This window comes from Rhinolophus ferrumequinum, chromosome 10 (genome assembly GCF_004115265.2).
Source record: "Rhinolophus ferrumequinum isolate MPI-CBG mRhiFer1 chromosome 10, mRhiFer1_v1.p, whole genome shotgun sequence".
In the NCBI taxonomy this organism is placed as follows: Eukaryota; Metazoa; Chordata; class Mammalia; order Chiroptera; family Rhinolophidae; genus Rhinolophus; species Rhinolophus ferrumequinum.
In genome coordinates, this window is record NC_046293.1 from 56,040,891 (window position 1) to 56,055,460 (window position 14,570).

General features: G+C 46.6%; 1 protein-coding gene across 2 annotated transcripts; it reads right to left on the reverse strand.

Moving 5' to 3' along the window:
• Nucleotides 1–1,116: 1,116 nt before the first annotated feature.
• Nucleotides 1,117–9,875, reverse strand: LOC117028452 (retinol dehydrogenase 16). Of its 2 annotated transcripts, none has more exons than XM_033117036.1 (5): nucleotides 9,482–9,875; nucleotides 3,691–3,949; nucleotides 2,672–2,835; nucleotides 1,896–2,132; nucleotides 1,117–1,536 (listed from the first exon to the last, which is right to left on the reverse strand). In XM_033117036.1, exons 1-4 carry the CDS (start codon nucleotides 9,792–9,794, stop codon nucleotides 1,915–1,917), a joined length of 954 nt encoding a protein of 317 aa, XP_032972927.1. In that variant the 5' UTR covers nucleotides 9,795–9,875; the 3' UTR covers nucleotides 1,117–1,536; nucleotides 1,896–1,914. The 2 variants fall into 2 exon arrangements, with proteins under 2 accessions (XP_032972927.1, XP_032972928.1); XM_033117037.1 differs by lacking the exon at nucleotides 1,117–1,536 and adding an exon at nucleotides 1,565–1,676.
• Nucleotides 9,876–14,570: the final 4,695 nt, after the last annotated feature.

The following is a 14,570-nucleotide window of genomic DNA, read 5'->3' on the forward strand; positions in this document are numbered from 1 at the left end:
TCAGAAGTCTGACACAGGCTGTAGCCTCACTAGGCTAGAACCAAGGTGTTGCTGGACTGTATCCCTTTCCGGTGGCTCCAGGGAACAATTCATTCCATCTTTTCCAGGATCTAGACTAGAGGCCACCTTCAGTCCTTGGCTGCACCCTGTTCCTCTGTCTTTACGGCAGCAAAGACAGGTTGACTCCCTCTCACATCACATGGTCCTGACCTGTTTTTCTGCCTCTCTCTTTCACTTCTAAGGGCCCTGTGATTACATTGGGCCTGCATGGATAATCCAGTCAATCCCCCTATCATAAAATCAAATGATTAGCCATCTTAATTCCATCTGTAATTTTAACTCTCCTTTGCCATGTAAGGTAACAAATGCAGAGGATCCAGGAATTAGGACATGAACGTCTTTGAAGGGCTCTTCTGCATATCACATCTACCTATTTGAATAGTTTCTCATTGCCTGCCTTGAAACGCTTCCTCTTCAATTCTCTAAAGAATAACGGGGTTAAATTACAACAAAAGATGACCCTAGAGAATGTTTCCTCAGTAAGCACCAAACTAACATAACCATATTAAGAAAGGTATATTTTATGTTCTTCTGGGATATAAGTTCCTCAGTGCAGGAGAGATGATTTCAGTATGTTCTAGTGTGCTTGGTACACAGTAAATGCTCAATAAATATGAATGATTGGAAGCAGTGAGTCGCTTATAAATATGAGAAAATAAAATACAAAAACCTGTTTGGGTGCTTGTGGGGACAAAGCCCCAAAAAGCAGTTTCCAGGCTCTCGGCCTCACATAGAAAGGTGCTGGCTCAGGTAGTAAATGGCCATCGACTGTGATCAAATGGCCAGCAGCTGTGGCTAGTTGGCCGTCAGCTGTAACCAGTGAGCCATTAGCCATGAATATAACTGCCGTGGCTAGGCTAGTAGCAAAAAAAAAAAGGGGGGAGCTAGCAAGGAGATGGTGGCTGAGCCTGCAAGCGGCACAGTGAGGGTTGAGAATTGTGTGGCTCCTGTTTCCTGTGTCTCCAACCCAGACGCCAGCGAGAGTATAGAGATATGACTCCCCTACTTATGGCTCCGTGGGTGTTCCTGTTTGGCCTCACCATGTCCTGCGTTCTTATGTGAGGAGCGGGACCAGAGACCCCACCTGACGCCCCGCACGACAGTGCTGATTCTATTATATTGGATTACATTGGAGAATGTCAGCAATTTCAGAGAATTGGCTCCAATATTACATACGATAAAGTGACATAAGGCCCCAGACGTTTCTATGGACAACATAGATCTCTTACACAGTGAGGACAATATGATAATTAGTCATCACATGAAGCCCTTTATTTGCTGTGCCTATCGATTTTCTATGGATCCCATAGAGAGCTATTCCTCCAGGATTAGGAATATATCAAACTCTTAGATGACAGTCCTCCTTGTTGAGTTGGTACCTGAGGGTGAGGGCTCAGGCCTGTAGTCACACTCCACGCCTCCACTACTATCCAAAGATTTCTTCAGTGAAGGGGGCCTTCACCTACCCAGGCCACACTGTGGGAGGGGGAGACAGGACAGATCATGGCACACTCTGAGGAGGAGGCCAGAGATGCTCACAGCTTCTCACACACTCCCGAAATGTGGAGTCCTCATGGTGCCAGCAGGGCCATGTGGCTCAGAGCTTTTAGAGGCTGCTAAGGAACAAAGCACAGATGTGCGCGTTTGGATACATGCTTCTCAATTGCAAAACTTGGTCCTTTCCTGCTAATATCCCCAGAGTACTGAGTAATGTCCAAGAAGGAAACAGGTGAGGTGGGGAGGGTGGTGGAGTAGGTGCCCCTGAGACCGGAGAGCCTCCATATTTGCACCCCTGATGCATCCCCTCCCAAACACATTACCCAACTCTGCCTTACCATGAACCCCAGTCTTGGGTCACAGGGCCTTGGCGGGCCGTGGGGAACCCCAGGATATCATAGCGTCCACCAGGAAGGTGGGCATGTAGCTCAGGGGAAGATAGATGAACTTGGCGTCCCAGCCAGCTGAGTATCGGGTGCGAGGGTGGCAGGCGGTCAGGGCGTGCTCCATGCAGTCCGTCACCAAGGACAGATTCTGCGTACACTGTTTCTTCATCAATTCAATCATTTTCATGCCTGTCCAGAACGAGAAAGAATCCGGATATATTCCCACCTCGAGCCATTCCCACAATAAGATCAACTTAAAGAGTGAATTTCCAGAATTCCTGACTCCCCTAAACTAAATGCACCCAAATTCCTTAGAAAGTGCCCCAACTGCTACCCCGGAGCAAAAGTTGCACACTAACTGCCTTAGGCTCTATTCCCGAGACTATCAGATCCTTACACTGGAGGTCTCTACAAACACTGCGAATCTAAGAGCTGGAAACCAGATGCTCTAACGCCAGCTGGCCTGGAGTCCTCAGGTGTCTTTTCTCGCTGGCTTTAATCCCCTCCTCAACATAATGAGGGCTTCAGATGAGACAGTGGTGCCAGATCAAAGAAGCCTGGATCCTTTCCTTAGGTTACCAGTTGACCACGCAACTATGTGGGTGGATGTAAAGGTCCCCTCCAGGTCAGGGCCTTGGAGGATGGACGTGAGAATGTAAGAGGTTCTAATGATGGACCCGTTTCCAGGAAATAGTTGGCTTCTTTCCCCAAGACCACAAAGCACTCACTGGATACCAGGAACTTCTCCCCATAGACCTCCTTGACCTCTGCGCTGGCCCGATCCCATCTCTCCCGGAAAGTCCTAGATATCATCTCAGTATCAGTCACAGCAGTCTTGAAGTAACCGGGCTCGATGATAGCCACCTTCACGCCAAAATGGGAGATCTCTCTCCTGCCAGGCACACAGGCAGAAGGGCAAGGACGTCAGAGGACTTGCAAAACAAAGTTCAAAACACATGAAAAAACAATAAGACACCAATATACGATGGCGGTGGGAAAATGTCAGGGGAGATGTGAAATGCAGATGCCAGGGGGTGAAAACTTATGATGACGGAATTCCCTCTCTATAGAGTTTGAGTGTTTTTCCAAATATCTCACGTACATGTGCCCATAGCTCTAAATCCTACCACTTGTGCTTCAAGGCATGCCCAAATCGTATCTCGTATGATTGTCACTCTCAGTGCATCAACAGGCTGTGCCAATTACATCTTTCCCATAGGCCTCAGTCCCCTCCCTCTACGCTCCCACCCACTCCACCTCCAGCCATCTGTCCTCTAAGGGGCATCTCTCCGCCTGCAGTTTCAGCTCCTCCACACCACAGCCACCCTCTGCCCTACAGCCAGTGCAGTCTCTACTGCTGCTGTGATGAAGAAGCTCCCCTGAATAAAATGCTTCCCTGGGGTTACACTGCCAACAGAGCTCCCGAACCCGATTATTGTGGCAGTTACACTCGTACACGTGGATGTGCTGTGCAGCCAAATTAGATCGGTTACAATTCTGTCTCTGACTTATTCTAACTGGGCTTTTCTCCAGTGCCAAGAGGTGGAATGAAACTCTGTTGACCTGGGGCCCATCCAGACACCCAAGGATAAAGAGGAGCTTCCCAGTGAATTTCTGGCACAAAACAAGAAAGAAGGATGTGGAAGGAGGAGCCTCTGAGGCTGTATGAAATGAACACCCAGGAAAAGGCTCCCCTGGAAGCGCAGAGGCAGGCGTATGGAGGGAGGGTCTCTGTTTCGGTCCATACCTGAGGGAGTCCGAGAAGGCCTCGACGCCGTACTTGGAGATGCAGTAGCCCCCACCATACAAGGACACACGACCCAAGACGCTGGCAACGTTGACCACACGGCCCCTCGCCTTCCTCACAAGGGGCAGCAGACTCAGGGTCACCTCAATCACCCCTAGCAGGTTCACGTTGAGTATCTTCATGAAGTCCTGTTTGGTCAGCCACTCATTGGGTGCCGTGGGCACAGAGATGCCAGCGTTGTTCACCAGGCCCCAGAGTCCTGGGCACATGTGGGGAGAGAGCAATACTGTGCTGTGACCTTGTAGTGAGGACACAGCTATGATTCCTGTTCACCTTCCAACTGAATGAGCGCAGTATGGGGGAGGTGGACGGGGAGTGGGTAGAACAGATAACATACGGTCTGAAGGGTTTGGGGGAGTGCAGACCCTGTAAACTCTGGGTGAAAAATGATGACTTCCTCCTGATTTTTTTCTTTGAGACTCAGCCCTGTGCCTGCAAGACAGAGGGCAATCATCCAGATTTAATGAGGCAGCAATAATGTTGAGATCTAGGGAGTCCACAGTGTGGATCAAGATCCACAGTGTGGATCAAGTGTGGAGAGTCATGTTTGGATCTTCACACATTAATGTTGTCCTTGCAGACATTTTACATTCGTCATCATTTCCCGATTTATGAACTTGCTTCCTTAGTGAGTGCTTCATAACTATCGATGAGGGAAAGAGAGAGGCACAACGAGAGAGAGAATGAGGAAGGAAGACAACGAGAGGAAGTCAAGCACAATAAATAAAACACAAAAGGACAAAAGATGGTGCATATCTGGCAACTCTTTGGGTGGGTAAAAGAGACCTGAAATTCCAGATGTGGGGGAACATGCATAACTGGCCTGCGATTGAGCTCAGGGCACTAGCCTTGACACACCCGGCTGCAATATGGAGCGTTGTTCCTGCAGGAACCTCGAAGAATTCCAAGGGCAGACTTTGAGGGGGACCCAAAACTGCCTCTCCCCACCTTAGGGCATAGACTTCGCCCTCAGCCCCTGACAATGCCACCCTCTCCTCCCACCTGCACAGGAAGCCATTCTCCCCCCACCACCTTCCTGGGCTCACCGCACCCAACTTCATGGACATTTCTCTGCAAAACACAAAGACAAAGTCTCAAGCACATAAAGTATTATTACCCACCACAGACCTCAGGGCTACAAGAGCAGGGATTATGAGGACACGGGGCAAGGGCTGTCAATGGGGACTCCGGAAGTACTGACCCAGAGAGTTGAGTCCCTGGCCCGCTCAGACATGCCCTGGACCTTATAGGAATCATATTCTCCCACCACATATGCGTATTTTTCTTCTAAGAACCCAATCAATGCACATAGCTATAGAATAGAGATTTGAGTAAAAGGAAGTTTCCCAAACATCATTTCTGTTGATTGTGATGAAGAATATGTAGGAAACAATTTCATATCATACCATTAGGTACTGTTTAGGAAGTAATGCTATTCATAAAAAGAGAATATTCTCAATCATTAAAAATGAACACTTTCGTTTCCTTTCAGATCAGGAACAAGACAAGGATGTTTACTTTCAACCCGTCCATTCAACACTGTATTGAAAGTCCTAGCCACTGTATTAGACAAGAGAAAGAAATAAAAGGCATCGAAATTGGAAAGGAAGAAGTAAAACTGTCATTATTTGCAGATGACATGATACACTATATACACAACCCTAAAGAGTCCACCAATAAATGATTAGAACTGATAAATGAATTCCGTGAAGTAGCAGAATAGAAAATTAATATTGAGAAATTGGTAGCACTTTTATTCACCAATAGTGTACTATTAGAAAGAGTAATTAAGAAAACAATCTTATGTACAATTGCATCAAAAAATAAAATGCCTAGGAATAAATTTAACCAAGGAGGTAAAAGACCTGTACTCAGAAAATTGTAAGATACTAAAGAAAGAAATTGAAGAAGATACAAATAAATGGAAGCACATACCATGCTCATGGATAGAAAGAATTAACATAGTTAAAATGTCCATACTGCCCAGAGCAACCTAGAGATTCAATGCAATCCCTATCAAAATACCAATGGCATTTTTCACACAACTAGAACAAATTATCCTACAATTTGTATGGAACCACAAGAGACCCAGAAGAGCCAAGGCAATCTTGAGAAAGAAGAACAAAGTTGTAAGTATAAGTATAATGCTACCTGATATCAAACTATACAACAAGGCTATAGTAATCAAAACAGCATGGTACTGACATTAAAACAGACACATAGATCAATGGAACAGAATAGAGAGCACAGAAACAATCCTACGGTTATGTAGTCAATTAATCTATTGCAAAGGAGGCAAGAACATACAATGGGGGTAAAGACAGTCTCTTCATTAAATGGTGTTGGGAAAACTAGACAGACACATAAAACAATGAAACTAGATCATTTTCTTATACCATATACAAGAAAACATCAAAAGTGGTTAAAGACTTAAATGTAAGACCCAAAACCATAAAACTCCTAGAAAAAAATATAGGCAGTAAACTCTCTGACATGGCACTTAGTAATATTTTGGGAAGGGATATCTCTCCTCAGATAAGGAAAACAAGAGAAAAAGTAAATAAATAGGATTACATCAAACTAAAAAGCTTTTGCACCACAAAAGAAACCATCAACAAAACAAAAAGACAGGCTGGCCCAGTGGCTCAGGCAGTTTGAGCTCCATGCTCCTAATGTGGAAAGCTGTCATTTCTATTCCCACATGGGCCAGTGGGCTTTCAACCACAAGGTTGCTGGTTCACCTCCTCGACTCCCACAAAGGATGGTGGGCTTCGCCCCCTGCAACTAAGATTGAACATGGCACCTTGATCTGAGCTGCCGCTGAGCTCCCGGAAGGCTCAGTTAGTTGGAGTGCATCCTCTCAACCACAAGGTTGCTGGTTAGACTCCCGCAAGGGATGATGGGCTGCGCCCCCTGCAACTGACAATGGCAACTGGATCTGGAGCTGAACTGCACCCTCCACAACTACGATTGAAAGGACAACAACTTGACTTGGAAAAAATCCTGGAAGTACACACTGTTCCCCAGTAAAGTCCTGTTCCCCTTCCCCAATAAAATCTTAAAAAAAAAAAAAAAAAAAAAAGACAAGTTACTGAATGGGAGAAGATATCATCAATGATACATCTGATAAGTGTTTAATGTTCAAGACATATAAGGAACTCACACAACCTAACACCAGAAAGACAAACAACCCAATTAAAAAATGGTCAGAGGACCTGAATAGATATTTCCTCAAAGAGAACATACAGCTGTCCAATAAGCATATGAAAAGATGGCCAACATTCACTAATCATTAGAGCAATGCAAATTACAACCACAATAAAATATTACCTCACATCTGTCAGAACTGCTATCGTCAAAAAAATCAATAAACAACAAGTGTTGGCAATGATGTGGAGAAAAGGGAAACTTTGTGCACTGTTTGTGGGATTGCATATTGGTGCGGTCACTATGAAAAACAATATGGAGGTCCCTCAAAAATTTAAAAATAAAACTACCTTATGACTCAGCAATTCCACTGCTGGGTATTTATCCAAAGAATTCCAAAACACTGATTCAAAACAATATATGCATCCCTGTATTCATTGCAGCATTATTCACAATTGCTAAGAAATGGAAGCAACCTAAGTGTCCTTAGACGATTGGATAAAGAAGCTGTGACACACACACACACACACACACACAAATGAAATATTACTTGGCCATAAAAAATAATGAAAACCTACCATTTGCAACAACATGGATGGATCTAGAGGGTGTTATGCTAAGTGAAATAGTCAGACAGAGAAAGACAAATACCATATGATTTCACTTATATGTGAAATCTAAAAGACAAAACAAACAAACTCATAGACACACAGAATAAACTGATGGTTGGAAGGTGGGAGGAGAATTGGGGGGCTAGGTGAAAAAGGTGAAGGGATTAAGAAGTACAAATTGGGGTGGTTGGTTGGCACAGTGGTTAGAGCACGGTGCTCATAACACAAAGGTCGCCAGTTTGATTCCCACATGGGCCAGTGAGCTGTGCTCTCCACAACTAGATTGAAGAAAAAACAACGACTTGACTTGGAGCTGAGCTGCACCCTCCACAACTAGATTGAAGAAAAAACAACGACTTGACATGGAGCTGATGGGTCCTGGAAAAACACACTGTTGCCCAATATACCTCAATAAAAAAAGAAGTAGTACAAATTGGCAGTTACAAAATAGTCACGGGGATGTAGAGTACATCACAGGGAATATAGTTATTAATGTTGTAATAATTATGTATGGTGTCAGGGGGGTACTAGACTTATCGGGGGAATCACTTCATAAGTTATATAAATATGTAATCACTATGTTGTACACCTAAAACTAATATAATATTGAATATAAACTGTAATTGAAAATTTGAATTTTATTTTAAATTAACGTTTTTGAAATTTTTCATTATGTTGTATAATATCTCACTTTTTTTTTTAAATTTCCTTTGCTACTTGGAAATTTTTCTTTTTTTATTTCTGCCTTCTTGCGCCCCCCCGACCCCCACTCCAGTTCAAGCTGTTGTTTCTCAGTCTGGTTGTATAGGACACAGCTCCCTGGCCCATGCTGGTATTATGAGCCTTGCACTAACCCCACCACCACCACCCCCACGGCTGAGGCAGTCGGTCACCAGTCGTGGGTTGGTTGGCCGCTCACAGCAGTCTCTCCCGCTGCTGGCTGCTCACGATGGCTGCCGGCCACTCACGCTGGCTGTCAGCCACTCACACTGGCCACCAGCCGCTCATGGCAGCACACGGTATAGCCCATGCCAACCTCCAGCTGCTCACCGCAGCCCAGCTCCAGGAGAGCTGTTATTCACAATCTTAGCTTTAGAGGGCACAGCTCACTGGCCCATGTGGGAATGGAACGGGCAACCTTGGTATTATTAGAACCACGCTCTAACCAATTGAGCTAACCGGCCTCCCTTCATCTTTTAATGCAAAGAAAAGAATACACACTATGTGCAAAATATAATACCATATGTATATATGTTAACAGCACTTATCTCTAGGTAGTAAAATTATGGGTGAGTTTTCTCTATCCCTGTGCTTTTCTCTATTTTTCACATTGCTCATGTTTTGCATTTATTCTTAGACAAAGGCAATTGATGTTTTTATTCTTTTCCCATCATAAAGCAGGCACAACTGCAGTAAAAGAAAGAGAGAGGAAGTGACCCCGCACTAGTTCTCTGACCTTCCTTTGACAAGTCCTACAAGTTCAGGGTCCTCACCTGAACATGGGTGATATCAGCTCCCTGGTCAGACAATTATGGGACACCAGCAAGAACATGTTAACGTGCTAAGAACAGGAGCCCGGCTCCAGCGCTGCCACCAGCCAGCCATGTAAGTCTTCAGGCCAGTGCCCCCTTCTCTAACCCTCCTCCAGACTGTGGGCCCTGATCGCCCCCTGGCACTCAGCATCTAGAACTCCAGAACCTCTGCTGAGAGAGGAGAGGAAGCCATAGACAGGAAAATGCAGACAAAGGCAAATCCTTGTCAGGGCAAACTCTCCCCGAAACTGCAGAGATCCAAGGTCAGGAGGTGGAGGGCAGTGGAAGGAGAAGAGGCTTGGCTGGTAAGCTGGGTGAGGTGCAGAAAGCTAGCATGACTTCAAGCCCTGGCAAACACATTGGGATTCTTCCCCAGAGAGCGGACAAAGGGCCTCTCCTTCACTGACAGGGAAGAAACAGAGTGAGAAACCTGCATTGTACCTCTGTCCCCCACACGCTCCTTCACCCACTGGGTGGCCACAGCGATGCTGTCTGTCTTGGTGACGTCCAGGATCACCGTCTCCAGCCTGTCCGATGTCTGGTTCCTTAGCAGCTCAGCTCCCTTCTCCGTCAGACACGCAGCCAGCACCCTCAAGCCTCGCAGGTCCAGCTGCCTGGCCAGCAGGTTCCCGAAACCTGAGTCACAGCCCGTGATGAAGACGTACTTGTCTCGGAGGCTGCTTACCACCTGCCTCTCCCGGTACCAGCGCAGAAGGTAGTATAGGCCCACAAGGACTGCCAAGTAGAGCCACATGGCTTTGCAGGGGACAGGCAGGCAGGCAGAGGAGAAACAAGAATGTGGTCAGTGTTCAGACAGCAGAACCTAAGAACACACTGGGTGGAAGTTACCACATCAACCGCCAGACTCTCTGGCATGGAGTCCTCTGGTTTTTCCTGTTCACTGTGCTTTGTTTTATTGATTCTGGCCCCAACTTGTCTGCTCTTGGGTGTACTTATACCATTTCTAGTAGATGCCAGATGCCATTGCATTTCTTTTGACCTGAAGATAATTTTCCCAACCACTTTCTCCTGGTTTTCCCACTCCTCCCTGTTTCCCTCTAGCCACCTTTACCTCCATCACTTTCCCCCCAATATGGAGGCCCCTGTGTCCATGATCTCATGATTTAGAGCTGTCTTCTTACCTTTTTCCTGCTCAAGTTCCAGACCCTGGCCTCCCTGACCTCCTGGAGATTCTCACAAAGTGGATACACTTTGAATCAAGACACGCGTGGGTTCAAAACCCATCTGTGCTCCAAGTACTGTGTGACCTTGGCAGCTGGCTTAGTCTCTGAGGCTGGATTTCCCTGAATAGCTCAGCACAGAATTCCTTCCTGAGTAAAGTAAGTGTGTCACTTTCTAGAATTAGAAGGAAAAGTTATGAGTAGGAAGTCCCTTGCTGATTGATATAGTAACTTTCAGGGACAGAAATGTGTTCCGGAGACAACAGGGGATGTCTGACCTCAGAGGCCAAGAAAATGGAGAAGGGAATATGGTGGACACACTCACTAGTAAAACTTTCCCCAGTGGTTGGGTGGATGGAATGGAAAGACTTAGGCAAGGGGCTGCTTGTTAGCTCAGTTGGTTAGAGCACGATGCTGATAGCACCAGGGTTACCAGTTCGATCCCCGCCACTATGAGCTGCCCTCTCCACAACTAGATTGAAAGACTACTTGACTTGGAGCTGATGCATCCTGGAAAAACACACTTAAAATAAATAAAAGTTTTTTTAAAAAAATGACTTTGGCAAAACGGGACTAAGAGTTGTGACCCTCACTCCATGGATATGCCCTGTCCCCAACCCTGTGTGCCCAGTTACATAGCCTCTGCCTCTCCTGTGCTGAAGTTCTCCCATGCTGGCTGCACGTGGAGAATCCAGACAGAGATACAGACTCCAAAGGCAGAAAGGACCAACTTGAACAGGGACCAAGGACAAGTCCTTACTTTCACCATCAGGGAGGGCTGTAAACTTCCATAACTGGAAAGATCTCAGCTCAGTTTGTATCAGGGTGATGCTGCCCACTCAGGAGACTAAAGAAAAGACTAGAGACTAGCAAAGACAGCTCACTTCCCCTGAGCACTTTAATAGTGAGGTAGAGGAAACCATTTCGTAAAAGGGGGTGAAATGGCAAGTGGAACAGAGGTAGGAGTGAGGCAACTTTTCATGGCACCTCTGTGGCGTTGACAAGATTGGGCTCTAAGAACTGTACCAGATCCCCTCATCAGGAAAACAGGCCTGCTAGGATCTTGAGGCAGGCTGAGGCTTGAGGGACTTTGAAGCTGGGTTGCACTGGACCTCTTTGTCAAAGCAGTTTTCTTTCCATTGTGGCAAAGCCCTTCAGTTGTAGCCCCAGGTGGAGCCCTGTAGTAAGCCTCAGTGCTGTTTGTTCTTCCAGAAATGCTAGCAGATATCAGAGACCTGCTAGCATCTTGAACATCTTTCCTCAAGTGTTACTAAATGGATCAATGATCATTGTTTTGGGGGAAGAAAATGACAAATCTAGAAGTCTGCTACAAGTTAAGCCTAAAATAATGGTTCACTTTAATGAAGCAAATTAGAATGTGCTTGAGTGTGCTGAACACTAGAGCATTGGTGACTTGAAGCCCCTGGAGGGAAGGTACTGAGTCTCATCATTTTTATACTTCTATCACCTGGCAGTGCCTAGTATCTAACAGAGATATATGAATATTGAGGTCGATGACACTGCAATATTCTGATTCACTCTTTATTTTCACCTGAATTTCTTACATTGTTGGACAATATGAGATTCCCCAAAGCCTCCATTCCCCACATCTTTATAATGAAGGAGGAGAACCAAGATGATTTCAGTGTGAATTCAGGGTCAAGATGACAGAGTAGAGAAACACTTGTGCTTGCATCCTGTCATGACCACATCAAACTTACAACTAAACTACAGAACAACCGTCATCGATAATCACCTGAAATCTGGCTGAACCAAAGCCCTATAACTAAGGACACACAGAAAAAGCCATCTTAAGACTGGTAGGAGAGGCAGAGACGCAGACCAGGCTGGTCCCACACCCGCGTATGACCATCAAAAATTGGGAGGGATATCTCAGCTGTGGAGGTTCCCCTTGGAGGAGCCAGAAGCCCCAGCTCCACACCAGGCTCCCCAGCCCACGTTTCCAGTGCTGGGAGAGAAGTCCCCATAATTTCTAGCTGTGAAAACCAGTGGAGATTGTGGCTGAGTGAGACAAAGGACGGTTGCAGTCTTAGGCACTCCTCTTAAAGGGACTATGCATGAATTTACTCACTGATGGACTGACTCGCTCTGAGTTCCAGCACTGGGGCAGCAGTATGAAAGGCGTCAGGGACATAAGAAGATAAACTGAATTGTCTGGCTTCAGAGTGAGGGCTGGAGGGGCAGCTTTCTCCTGGAGAGAAAAGCTGGCGGAAGCCAGGTTTCTTTGTTGAGGCCTCACTTCTCCTAGCATGCAGATGCAGCCAGCCAGGCATGATATCTGAGTCTCCATCAACCTGGCTAACACTGATCGTTCACCCCACCCTGGTGATTCCCTGAGACCCTGCCCCACCTAAATTTTGGGCACACACAAGCCACTTCCAGTGGCTTTTCCATACAAATGCTCTGTCTTGGCTTATGCTGTGAGCTTTCCTAAAATCCTTCAAAGATTCTCAAAACCCAAACAAGCAGCATCTGGCTTTGGTGTGTCCTGTATGTCTGGCTGAGCATACCCAAGCCTGGCATTAGCAGCAACTGGCCTCAGTTAGCTGCTTGGCCTCTCAAGGCACCTCCAACCCCAGCGCAGGTGGTGGCGATCTGCAGATTGCTTTGTGGTTCATGCCAGGTGGCCCCAGGCAGGACACAATCTATGGTTAAACTTAGACTATGGCCAGGCCCCTACCATAGGTGCTGGAGCTGGCATGCCCAGTGGCCAGCTTCAGACCAAATAAGCATTACCGGGTGCTTCAAAGGATTACACACCAGAAAGTCAGACTGGGCTGGCACCAGAGCCCTGTTAAAATGAATCCTGTTCCATAGCATCAGGCCCTGCACAACAGCTCCTCCACTGTGGTTACAGCCAGTCCTCACGACCAATCAGCCCAAGGGTCAATTCCTCCCACTGACATCCAAACAGCAACCAAGGCTCAACTACAACAAAAAGGCACACACAACCCACACAAAGGGCACACTTGGAGCAGCTGGCTCAGGTGACCAGGGAGACTGCATCACTGTGCTTCATAGGACACTTACTACATAAACCACTCTACTAAGACCAAGGGACATAGAAGCTCTATCAGATACATAGAAACAAGCACAGGGAGGCAGCTAAAATGGGGAGGCAAAGAAACATATTTCAAATGGAAGAACAGAACAAAGCTCCAGAAAAAGAACTAAACAAAATTGAAACAAGCAATCCACCAGATGCAGTGTTCAAAACACTGGTTATAAGGATGCTCGATGGAAATCCAAGATGGCAGAGTAGATGAATACGGTGTCTGCTTACTTCTGTGAACAAATTAAAATTAAAACTAAATTATAGAACAATCAATCTGGAGAGCCATCTGAAGTCTGGCTGAGCAGAAGTTTTATAACTAAGGCTATAAAGAAGCCATGTCAAGACTAGTAGGAGGGGTAGAGACATGGAACTGGCTAACCCCAAACCTCCGTGTGGTGATTGAGAATCAGGAGGGATAGCTCGGCCATGGAGTTTCTCCCTAGAGGAGTGAGGGACCCCAGCCCCACACAAGCCTTCCCAGCACAGAGTACTGGTGCCAGGAAGAGGAGCCCTCACAACATCTGGCTGTGAAACACAGTGAGGATTCTGACCATCGAAGTGTGATGGAAGGTGGCAGGAAACCCAGGCATCATTTTAAAGGACCCGTGCACAGACTGTCTCACTCCCAGGCTTCACCTTGGGCTCCAGTTGAGGGTCAGTAACTCAGGAGGGTTGGAGACATATGGGGGACAACTGAGTTGCATGGCTTTGAGGTGAAGACTAAAGGACAGTTAACATTTTCCCTGTGAGGCATCCTCCTCTTACGCAGCCAGCAGGCTGGTGCCATCTTTTCTTTGTTGAGCCCTCCCCCTATGCTTATGGCCAAATCTGAATGTGAATGGTCTAGTGAGATCCAAAACTCCACCCTGCTGACTCACTGGCACCCAACTCCCCCAACACCGGAGGCATTTTTTCCAAGAGCAGCCAGCCACACCAACATTGCACTCTTTCTTGGAAAACTATCAAGAGTCCAACAGACCCCAGGCGGGTCTCTGAGACTTTTGCTGAGTACCTTCAGGCTCAGCACTGGCACCAAACCAGAATTTACATTAACCTGGTGGCCACAACTCTTCCCACTCTTGTGACTCCCTGAAATCCTGCCTCACCCAACTTGCATACCACATGAGGCTTTATCAGTGGCTGAACCTTAAGGGAGCTGGCAGGTGGCAGCAGGCCTTGGGGCGTCCTGGCATTTTGTAGAATTGTCCCAGGGCCAGTACTGGTGGCAGACATCCTTGGTTCACAGCGTGGCCTCTCCCCCATGCCTCCAGGG